The sequence below is a fragment of the Cupressus sempervirens genome, chromosome 10, assembly GCF_028749045.1.
Source record: "Cupressus sempervirens isolate cs-2001-9-10 chromosome 10, ASM2874904v1, whole genome shotgun sequence".
Taxonomy (NCBI): Eukaryota; Viridiplantae; Streptophyta; class Pinopsida; order Cupressales; family Cupressaceae; genus Cupressus; species Cupressus sempervirens.
Genome location: NC_143127.1, coordinates 130,900,977 through 130,913,206, shown reverse-complemented (window position 1 = coordinate 130,913,206; position 12,230 = coordinate 130,900,977). Strand labels below are relative to the sequence as shown.

The 12,230-nt window shown below is 36.4% G+C and overlaps 1 protein-coding gene across 1 annotated transcript; it reads left to right on the top strand.

The window, feature by feature from the left end:
- The first annotated feature begins 3,498 nt into the window (after positions 1 to 3,498).
- LOC149532961 (trifunctional UDP-glucose 4,6-dehydratase/UDP-4-keto-6-deoxy-D-glucose 3,5-epimerase/UDP-4-keto-L-rhamnose-reductase RHM1-like) lies at positions 3,499 to 6,465 on the top strand. Its single transcript, XM_089802974.1, has 2 exons — positions 3,499 to 5,149; positions 5,566 to 6,465. Exons 1-2 carry the CDS (start codon positions 3,578 to 3,580, stop codon positions 6,019 to 6,021), a joined length of 2,028 nt encoding a protein of 675 aa, XP_089659100.1. The 5' UTR covers positions 3,499 to 3,577; the 3' UTR covers positions 6,022 to 6,465.
- Positions 6,466 to 12,230: the final 5,765 nt, after the last annotated feature.

Below are 12,230 nucleotides of genomic sequence, written 5' to 3'. Positions count from 1 at the left end.
GCAACCCAAATTTCTATTTAAGGAGTCATAAGGCTACGAAGCAAAGAGAGGAGCTCAAGCATGAAAGCATAAAGTGCTGAAAGAGGTGCTAAGAAGTAAGAGAGCACAGTTACTCTGCTTCAATAGATGACCACAGATATGGTTGCATTGGTATGATGAGTAAGAAGACTCAAGGAGACAAAGCTTGAGATGACAAGCTGTCAGAATTGAAGTGATTAAAAGCCAAGCAAAGGATTGAACTGAAGTGTGATCTGAAATCTGCAAAATATGTTGTAAGTTGTATTAGATCAAAAAGCTATTATTGTTACTCTCTAGCAATTGTAATAGTTAGTTTAAATCCTATGGACTTAGGTTGGTTAATAGCCATGTTGTAAATCCTTTAACAAGGTGACATTCCAAGAGAATGTTCTAAAGTCCTTTGACCAGGCCCATTCCTAACAGTATGGTGAAATCCTCTAACAAGGTCACATTTAATAGTGTGTTGTAAGCCTTTAATAGGGTAGGCTTTTAACAGGGCATCACTTTAGAAGAGTGAGAATTAAGTAGCATGTTACTGGTGGTTTTTCCCAAATTGGGTTTCCACGTAAATCACAGTGTCATGTGTTGATCTTGCACGTTTTATCCTTGCATGTTGATTTGCTGTAACTTGCTAAGATGATTGATTTAAGCTTGGATGGATGAAAAGTTTATGTGCTCACTATAATTTGAGAAAAAGAATTATTAGGGCATTTAGACCTTAGATAACTGATTCACCCCCCCCACCCCCCCACCCTCTCAGTTATTCTAAAGAATTCTAACACCAATGGATGATTTATTAAGTTACTCCAATTTTTGTGCATTTCTACATCCCATTTTGAAAAAGATTTGTCTTCCTTTATTATGTTTCTGAGATTGTTGTTCATGACTTTCATGATACAGGCTTCTACTTTGTTGAGGAGTGACGTCGTTGACAATTTTTTATTTTAAAAAGTTCTCCTATTTCTTTCTTTCCATATTTCCCATAGGAGGATAGATAGAGAAATGTTTCATAGTTTACTATATACTTTTTTGTTTCCCAGATTTGGCCAGTTGTTTAGATGATTAATGAGATTGTTGGATGAGGTTGATTTCTAGTTAAGTTTTTGGCTTAGCCATTACCAACTTTTTTTAGTAAAGGGACATTTTTATAGCTGATGTTTTGTTGATCCTGAATCCATTTTACAAAGGGGGCATCTTGTTGGGCCCTCAAATCCCACTTTTGTAAATTTGTCGGCTGTTAAAATTCTCTTTTGTGTTGTTGTCCACAAAAAATGCCTTCTTTGGGGAGACATGTTGTATCCCAACACAAGTTTAATGGTATATTGAGTGTTTCCCATATTTGGGAATCAACATTCAGATTGTATCCTTTCTTCACGTTGTACTATCCATCCTTAGATGCTCCCCAAATAAGCCCATCTTCCATGTTTTTAGAGTTAATCTATCTTTGTTCCATTAGGTTTCTATAGATTTTTTTGTCTTGATTTGACACATTCAATCCTTCTATGTATTTCCATTTCCATACTTCTTTCCCCTCTATATTTATTGTTTCTTTGTAGTTATAGATGTGCTTTCCCCATTAGTCTACTAATACATTTTTAATATTAATTGGTATCTCAAATTTATCTATGGCTGGTAGTCCATTCTATGAGTCTTCCCAAAATAAAGCCTCTTTGCCTTCGCCTATGTCCCAAGTTAGATTTTTATTGATGATAGGGTGACATTGAAGCATAAAGGTCTAGGTTTTAGAGCCTTTAGGGGGGTTTCTAGTTCTAAAGACTAATAATGGGTTTGCATGGTTTAAATATTTGTGATATAATATTTTTGCCCATTTTCTTTCTTTCTCCTAGTACATTCTCCAAATTAACTTGGCTTCTAGAGCTTCGTTTTGCTAGCTCAATTTTTTGATGCCTAACCCACCTAATGCTTTAGGTTTGCAAATATTTCCCATTTGATAAAGGCTTGTTTCTTTTTTTTTCTACTTCTTTCCAAAATAAGTCTCTAAGTTTGATGTCTAATTTCCTTTTTACCCCTTTTGGAAGAGGAAGACAAGACATTTGGTATGTGGGAATTGCTGTAAGAACTGCTTTGATAATATGTATATGTATATTTATATGTATGTATGCATGATCTTTGAACTAATATATTTAATGTAAGTCAATGCATAATATATAAAACTTGAATGTTGTAATGAACATAGTGTATCATATTTACTATATATTATAGATTTGAAATCTATCTTAAACTATAATATAAAGATATTATCTACTATGCATTAATTAAAGTGTAGAGTTATTTTACTATTCTAATTTAGTGTGGTCAAGAAGAAATCGGATTATGCCAAACAATTTATCCTTAGTATTATTGAACATTTATAATTACATTTCTTAATGTGTTATTTATTTATCTTTATTTGTGAGCTTCAATATTTTTAGTTTGACTAAGACTAGTAGGATCATAAGGGGGACCTATCAACATATTCATTTAAGAAGCCACTTAATTCATAATAACCTAGAAGTAATAACAAAGTTCAAGAACTAACAATAGATGCCACCTTGGTATTTCAAGCATGGATTTCCATTTTAGGACCTTATGGTCTTGCCATTAGAACACAATCCCTTTGACATTTAACATGGTGTCTATTAAATTTATTTAATTATTAAACACTACTAATCAAATTTTGAAGATGATGGTATAATTTTTTGTTATCTTGTTTATTTGAATTTTATTTTTTTAAGTACAATTGAATCATTAATTTTATATGATTGATTAACCCAATGAAATTGACAACTACAATTTTAAGTACACTTACCCATCAAAATATTATCTTATTTATAAAGATGCAAATATCTATATAGAAAAAAGATGAAAAGAAAATAAAGAAGTCAAGGAATTACTTAAACATGGTCCTTGTTCTATCATTTAATGTTTATTTGGATTGACGTTAATAATCTTCTTTATTAAATTTTAAGAAGGGGACCATGCGGTAGGACCGAGGTTCATCACAACAATTGAATGTGAGATAGAGAATTAAATTTGAAAATCACAAAGTTATTTTCTTACCCACCGTTAAGAAATGAGTTGAAAAGCCATATTTAAAAATGCAACTACCCCATGACGAGCCTAGTCAGAAAGTTTCAACTCTTACTCCATATATACGGCCTGTAATTTTCATGCGATTTCGAAGTAATTTTCATACTCAAGTTAAAGCTGGGCTTCTCCGGCCTTTTCTAGGAAAAAGGCACGCAATTGGCAGAACGAAGCATAAGCAAAGCGCGTCCAAATTTTGGGTGTCTTTGTTCTTGTTCTACTCCGTGTTAATTTTTAAATCTGTGTCTTACTTTTAAATTGTATCATATTATTCCGTAGATTTTTGCATGATTAATGAATCTAGGAGGCTTTGAGAGTTAGGCATCAATTGGGCATTGGATCTCGTCACTTGTTTCGTGCATATATAGAGGCAGGGAGTTCAGCTAATGATCTACAAGCAGCATTGAGATTGGACACAATCTGCGATTGGGGATTTCTGATATTTCCAGTTCTCTGTCCTATCTCTTCTGCAATGGCGAATAATGGCGGCACCAGATGGTATGTTCCCAAGAACATACTCATCACTGGGGCAGCGGGCTTCATAGCCTCCCATGTGGCTAATAGGCTCGTGGCAAGTTACCCACAATACAAGATTGTGGTCTTGGACAAGCTGGACTACTGCTCCAATCTGAAGAACTTGAAGCCATCACGGTCATCTGCTAATTTCAAGTTTGTGAAGGGAGACATTGGCAGTGCAGATCTGGTGAATTATCTTCTCATTACAGAGAAAATTGACACCATCATGCATTTTGCAGCTCAGACCCACGTGGACAATTCATTTGGCAACAGTTTCGAGTTCACCAAGAACAACATCTATGGCACTCATGTTCTTCTGGAGGCGTGCAAGGTCACCGGGCAGATTAAAAGATTCATTCATGTCAGCACTGATGAAGTTTATGGTGAAACGGAAAAGGATGCCATTGAGGGTAATCATGAGGCTTCTCAGCTTTTGCCCACAAATCCTTACTCCGCAACTAAGGCTGGTGCTGAGATGCTTGTGATGGCTTATGGGAGATCCTATGGCTTGCCCGTGATTACTACAAGAGGGAATAATGTTTATGGCCCCAATCAATTCCCAGAGAAGCTCATACCCAAATTCATTCTTCTCGCAATGCAAGGTAAGCCACTTCCTATCCATGGTGACGGATCCAATGTTAGAAGTTATTTGTTTTGTGAGGATGTAGCTGAGGCATTTGAGGTTGTTTTGCATAAGGGTGAAGTTGGGCATGTTTATAACATTGGTACTCAGAAGGAAAGGAGGGTTATAGATGTAGCTCAGGATATCTGTAAGCTTTTTTCATTGGATTCACAGAGGGTTGTAAAGTTTGTAGACAATAGGCCTTTCAATGACCAGAGGTATTATTTGGATGATAAAAAGCTCAAGGATCTGGGATGGTGTGAGAGAACCAAATGGGAAGAAGGGCTGAAGAAAACAATGGAGTGGTACATTAGCCACCCAGATTGGTGGGGTGATGTTTCTGGGGCTCTTTTGCCTCATCCAAGAATGCTTACAATGGCAGGGGTTGAGAAACATACTGAAGGGCATGATGCGGTAGAAATGGTTCTCAACAAAGCTGTTCAGGAAAATTGTGTGGCCAATACCTCAAATGGTCTAATTCAGAAGCCTACCTATACGTTTTTGATCTATGGCCGTAATGGCTGGATTGGTGGGCTTCTAGGAAAGATATGTGAGAAACAGGGCATAGCGTTCGAGTATGGGAGTGGCAGATTGGAGAATCGATCGCAGATCCAGATGGACATAGAAAATGTTAAGCCTACTCATGTGCTGAATGCTGCGGGTGTGACGGGGAGGCCTAATGTTGACTGGTGTGAGTCTCACAAGCCCGAGACTATCCGGACCAATGTGGCAGGTACCTTGAATTTAGCTGATATTTGCAGGGAGCAGGGCCTTTTGCTTGTAAATTTTGCAACTGGATGCATTTTTGAATACGATGAAGCCCACCCTGAGGGAAGCGGAATTGGATTCAAAGAGGAAGACAAACCGAACTTCATTGGCTCTTTCTATTCCAAAACGAAGGCAATGGTATGATTTTTTACTTGATTTTTGATAGATTTTGTCTTAGTACTGTACGCTATCCCCTTCTTCACCACAGTTTTTGGACAAAGGCCTAGTTCAAATTCAGGTCATTGTCTTTTGTACTCTTTCTTTATAAAACTGCATCGTGTGATTATTTTATTGTTTTATGCTCAAGAACGTTGGAATGTTTGTAACACTATAGGTGAATAGGTTTGTGTTTATATTTTTGGCATATTAGTGTATCAGATTGTCTAATAGCAGTACCTATGGTCTGTTATGTTTTTATTACATTGTTCATTAGGTGTTTTGCTATCTCTAATTATCTGATCAGATTTTGCTTTATAATCATCTTTTGCTATTTGAGTTGACCCAGAAGTTATATTTAACATTGCTCACAAGTAAATCCGTCTTTCTGGATTCAGGTAGAAGATCTCTTGCAGAATTATGAGAATGTTTGCACTCTCCGGGTTCGAATGCCTATCTCATCAGACCTGAATAATCCGAGGAATTTCATCACAAAGATCACCCGGTATGACAAAGTTGTGAATATACCAAATAGCATGACAATCCTTGATGAGTTGCTGCCATTGTCAATTGAGATGGCAAAGAGGAATTGCAAGGGCATATGGAATTTCACAAACCCTGGAGTTGTGAGCCATAATGAGATTCTGGAGATGTACAGAGATTATGTTGATCCAAGTCTCAAGTGGAAAAACTTTACTCTTGAAGAACAGGCAAAAGTGATAGTGGCCCCCCGGAGTAATAATGAGCTGGATGCAACTAAGCTAAAGACAGAATTTCCACAGTTGCTCTCAATAAAAGATTCACTTTTGAAGTATGTCTTTGAGCCTAACAAGAAGACAAGCTCAGCAAATTGAATCTAGAACATATGGTTCCCAAAGGCTATATTGGGGGCTTTTCATCAGGTTCTGTGGCTCTTGCCATTATTTTTCAGCTCCTTGATGGAAAATTTAATAAATGGCGTATAACTAGGATCTACATTTCTTGCAATCGTATTTCATTCTGCATTCTATATTTTTAGGTAATTTTTACTGTTCATGACAGTGAAAGCCTTCATTGGGACAGTTTTAGGGTTTGATATATTCATTTGGAATAACATTATTGGTTATTTTTGTGGGGGAAGTCCTCACTGCTTAAAGATCATTTTTAGGTTACTGGTGATGATTTGTATCTCATCATATTCCTTTATTGTTCAGATTACTCAACATTAGCTGAAAGTAAGGCCATTGATGTTTTTACTTATTTAGTGTAGCTTTATTGCATATGCAGTTAATTTAAATGTTCATGCTACATTTGCTTCATAGCCTGAAGGATATCAGCTTGATGGCTTTGTCTATGTTTTCCTTTTATCTTATTTCATTGAGACAGTTTTAGGGTTTGGTATATTCATTTAGAATAACATTATTAGTTATTTTTGTGGAGGAAGTCCTCACTGCTGAAAGGTCATTTTTAGGTTACTGGTGATGATTTGTATCTCATCATATTCCTTTATTGTTTAGAACATATTCTATCTGGGTTTACTCAAAATTGGCTGAAAGTAAGGATATTGATGTTTTTACTTATTTAGTGTAGCTTTATTGCATATGCAGTTGTTAATTTAAATGTTCATGCTACATTTGCTTCACAGCCTGAAGGATGTCAGCTTGATGGCTTTGTCTATGTTTTCCTTTTATCTTATTTCTAGCTTTTTATTCGGAAAGACAAGAAATGCTTGCACTTGAATTCATTATATTGCTTTTTATGACTTCTATTATGCAGTACATTTCACCTATGTATTATCCGATGCTGAAAGCAATTCTGAAGTCAATGCATGTTCTACATTGTTTTCCAGATTATATTATAGCCGTATTCTTCTTCTTTCTGCACTACACAATGGAAAGGCTATGTTGTTTGTTCCAGATTAACAAATGATGACATAAAACAAGTCTCCTGTTGTAATACTCTCTTCACCCAAATTAAGGCTCGTAGATAATGAAAATTATTATTTATCAGTTTCTTGATTGCTATTTTTGTTCTATGATGTAAAGCATGCTGATCAGCAGTACCTGCATTTATTACTATATGCATCTTGTTTGAGAGATTTAGCACCACAATCAAAGTTTTGCTGTTAGGCACTTATCACCAACCATAGCTAAATGGTCTATAGTGATTTTCCATGACCTTTTCTCATAAACTTTATTAATATTTGCCCTTAGTTGTTTGCTTTAGAATTTAGATATCTGTATGTTATGGTGCATCTGATGGAATTGGAAGCAGCACATACTGGAAAGCCATAGTCTACTTTAATAGATGAGTTAATCAAAGAAATCACTGGCAAGGCAGTTGGTGACTTTAGTTCCCTTTCATACAATATTTACTGCCTGGCAGCATATTCCAGACCCATTTGGCTTTTCCCAATTTTTGAAATTGTTTTTGTTAAATAGTTTAATGTCTCTTTTTCTGTCTTCCTGATCTAAGTGCTTCTTTTACAGTTGGTTTTGGTGATATTCTACCTTTGCATCTTTATTGCTCTTTGTGCCTGTGGATCATTCCAGTGGTTTGTTAGATGAGTAAAAGTTCAGAGCAGTTTTTCTGTATACAGAAATGTGAATTTTGCAATGAATTGTGACTTACTTGCAGACTGATTTTCCCCCTAATCCTAACAAATATCTATTTCTAATTCTAACCCAATTTTTTTATTAAATCCTTCTTAACTGAAAAAACCCATCCTATGGTTTGTTCATTGTAGAGAAGTTTTCTTGTATGGCTAATATTGTACTTCATGTCCAATAAAAAGACCTATGTATTTCTACCATGGATCTCTGACATATAAATACCATTTCTTTCTCTTTTCTAACTATGATCGATTGCAAGTTCATAAATATATTCTTATTGGATTCATTTAAACAAAAAGAAGTTGGATTTTGAGTTTATTTCTTTTGGAGATGTTGATTCTTTTGACACATAAGCGGGAAGCAATGCTGATCATTTTAGCAATTCGTTTTGATGAATAGTCCCTTTATATTAATATAATACTAAGTTGCATATACAAGGATCACCCCATGGAAGTTCAAATGGCTAGAGGCCAGAAACTTAACTACTCATTAAAAAACATATATAAAGCCCTCAGGCTGCAAGAACAGTGCCACCAACTGAGGGAGGAGGATCACGATCATCAGAACCACATTCATTAGCAGGGTTAGTGGATGGCTCAGGTGGAGTCCACCCATCAGCAACATCATCAATTTTTTCTTTATCTTAATCTCCCTCCGGCCTAGGAGGAGAAATAGCCAAGTCTAGTCGAGGGAAAGACCACTGGCTGGAAGAAGGCCACGCAGTAGCAGAAGCAGCAGGAGAAACCACTAGGGACCAGCCAGAACCATGCCTCGGGGGAGGAGAAACCGAGCGCTGGCGACCTCCAAGACCACCACTAGGAGAGTGGCAGGGAGGTTGCGACCTGGGGGGTGTGAGAGTGGCGAGCAGAAGAACTGTGGCCCTGTCGGCGACCCCAGGGAGCCATACGGTCTCTAGAGGCAGAGTCGGGTGACACCCTGGCAATAGTATAGGGGGCATTTCCCTAATTAGCCAAAAGCTCCTAGAGGTGGGCTACCTCCAGCACAACTTTGTCAGTTTGTACTTGTATCTGCATCATTACATTGTTACATGTGCAAGCTTTAGTGTACATAGAAACATTAATGTCAAGAAAGTTGTGAGAAAACAAGACAGCATTTGCAAGAAGTGAACAAGATTTCCAATCTGAAAACATGCCAAATCTGAGAGTACTTAAAAGGGGAGCTTGGGTGAATCCCCCAACAACACCATATGCCAAGAAGGGTTCTGGGCGGAAGAGTTTGAAAAAATCATGAATCCAGTGCCAACACTGCTGGGTACGTTTGCAAAACCAGAAAATATGTCGAAAAGTTTTTGGTTGCCCACAAAAAGGGCATTTGGGGTTAGGAACACCCAAATGTTAGAGCCGAGGGCCCAAATGCAACCTTTGGAAGAGGAGAAACTGTGGAGATGGTGTAACTATTGTTGACCATTATGCTTCATGGAAAATCTTGTGTAGGCTTAGGTACTTTTCATTTGAGAAACTTCCTTCAACTTGGCCAGTTGATAAGTGCACTTTTGTCCTTCTCAAATGGTTTTGTGCTTGCCGTTTTGTGCTTGCCGCTGTATTTGTAGATGCTATTTTGCTTCATTCTGTAGGGTTTTTGCCTTCAAGAATTGTAAAATGGAAATTTATAAGTAAATTTATTGGGGGGATTTAGTTAGTTTCAGTCAACCCATATCCCATGATTTGTGGTTCACAAAACCCCTATGAGCATATGCTTTAAACTATGCCAGTTGATCTCCAATAAAATATCATTTTCTGCATTCTAAAACATTGATTTGTGTTTCACACTAAACCCCTGTTTTGCATTCAAAGAATATGTATGGACTGCTGGCTAAATTTCGAACTAGATAAGGAGCAGAAATCTCCCTGGTAGATAAGGAATGATCAATATTTTGCTATCATTGACTTTGCTTTTGTGTGGTTTGGGTTCAATTGCAATGCAGCTTTCTCATGTATGAATCTTGGGTCATATTATTCATGCCATGCACCAAAATTTCCATTATAAGAATGTTTTGTTGATTTGAATTCATGTTCAAATCAGCTAAATGCTTCATTGTTTCCTTATTTCCCTTAGATCAGATTCATGATTTGATTTAACTGAAATCCATCAAAGAACTATAGGTTTGTCCTGAGAATATGTATTTCAGAGAAGATTTGGTTGTTTGAATTCCTAAAACCCTTTCCTTTCAATTTTGTTATCAAATAGCAAACAAAACTTATTGGAAGCAATGGTTTGATCATGTATGCATATTTAAAGATGTCAAACTGAAAGCTGCAAATGGCTGGGTTCTTGATAGAGGGGCCACACCACCCTTACCCACTCACAATCAAGAAAGCAACAGTATGGAGACCAAGAGAAATAAAAAAAAAAATGCTCCACAAGCAATTTTATTATACTTGAAAATCCTTACAACACCCACAAGATGATATGATAGATATGACTTCTTCAAAAAGAAGTTTACAAATTCTTCAACATAAGAGAAATCCCAAATAAGAGTCTTCACACCAAGAGCTTCACCAAAAATTTCTACTTGAAGAGCTAAACCTTTAGAGCTTTCACACCTTGAAGTCTTCACGCCTTCTAGCTTCTACTTCTCAAACTTGATTAGAAATGCTCATATGCCTTGCTTAAATAGGCACTTACCACCCCATGCATGGCTTATCCACAACCTTCTAGAATTCCTCCTACACAATATCCACAACCTTCTAAAACTTCCATAACCTTCTAGAATTACAACTAAGCACCACCATGTGGCCCAATCAGAAAATTACATTTCCTTTATGGATCACAAAAAATATTAAATGCAAGACTTAAGAAACTTTCCACAAGCTTCTAAGATGCCACCTACAGACCTCGATTAATGTAATGACAACTATTTTTTTTTATTTTTCTATTTATGCCACCTATGCTCCTCGAAAATAAAAATCCTCTTTTCTTTTCTTTTCTCCTTTTTATTTTTTATTATTTCTCCTCTAATTTTCGTCACTTTCTCTCTCCTCCAGTTTTATTTTTTTTTTAATTTTAATTTTTAATTTTTTAAAAATTAAATTTTACATTCAACATGTCTCCCCTTTATTTTGGATGCAAGATGCTCCTGCATCAGTTCTAAGGCAAAAAAACAACAGATTTTAGATCATATATCTGACACAAATAATGACAATATAATTTGTTGGAAACTTATACAAGGTTACATTTCATTTGATTTGAATATCTTCAGCCTTGCAAACTATTGGGTTTTCTATTTAGCTGTCAAGAAATCCAACCATCGTTTGACACAAATATTGACAATACGCTTTCTGGAAATATTATTTTCAGTATCAAAATGCAAACAAGTCTTATTGAATCAGTGGTTTGATTATATAGGCAGATTTAAAGATGTGTAACTGAAATGTAGCAAATTGACAAGGGTAGTAATGCCAAAATTTATAACATATTTAAGATCATCTGTCTGAACAAATAATGACAATATGCTTTATGGAAACTTATACAACGGTGCATTTCGTACTCGTTTGAGTATCATAACCCTTACAAACTATAGGGCTTTATATTTAGCAGTCAAGAAATCAAACCATCTTCTCACACAAATATTGACAATATGCTTTGTTGGAATCATATAGGAGGTTATGTTTCATTTGATTAAAATTTGAGTATCTTCAGCCTCTAAATTATAAGTTTTTTTTGTTTAGTGATCAAGAAATCAAAATCAAGATGGCTAGACAACTACAATTTGTACTTTTGGTGTTCATTAAAGCATTGCAGCATCTACTACGTCTATGGCTGGCGCAAGGGCTCATCAGTGAGTCTGTTTTGCATTCAAGGGATGTACATTTTCATTCAATATAATTAAAAAGAAAGAGTTTCCTGGTAAATAAGAAATTATCATAGTTACATCACCATTGGGTACAGGGATAAAGGGACCTCAATTTGTAGACAGGGCAATAAAGGGGTCTCAATTTGGGGACAGTGGGGGTAGAGGGCAGAGGGCGGAGGAGGGGGGTGTATATACTCTATGCTATACATATGGTACTTCTAATGCTAGTTATGAAATCATGTATAGGATTGTCAAGAGGTGAAATACTAAATAGAGTAGCATGAGATCAAAACAAGTATGAAAATCAAAATGTAGTGAGGAGAGGCCTCTAATCATCCCTCAGGAGTTTAGGCCTCAGGCAGTGATTGACATCTGACTGTGGCGCAGCTGGGGACTTGGGAACAGTGCCCCCAGCTCCCGGGGATGCTAGTGGTTAGTTGAGGAGAGGAAGGGGGGAAGGGGATGCATTTGTGTAACACTAGAAGTAATGAATATTTTGGTCCCACAAACATAACTCTGATGTGGTTCAGGTTAGGACAGCATAACAACTGTTATGTGATAAGTTTCAGTCATGCGATGTTCACAAGTCCTTCAAAAGTGTTGTCTGCCAAAATTCCCATTATAGTATCTTCTATAAGTTTACAAGGCCAAACTAGTC

Excerpts from the sequence above, each read along its gene's own strand:
- LOC149532961 (XM_089802974.1), top strand. The coding sequence starts at position 3,578 with ATGGCGAATAATGGCGGCACCAGATGGTATGTTCCCAAGAACATACTC. Across the intron at positions 5,150-5,565 it reads ATTCCAAAACGAAGGCAATG|GTAGAAGATCTCTTGCAGAA; the intron begins GTATGATTTTTT and ends TTCTGGATTCAG.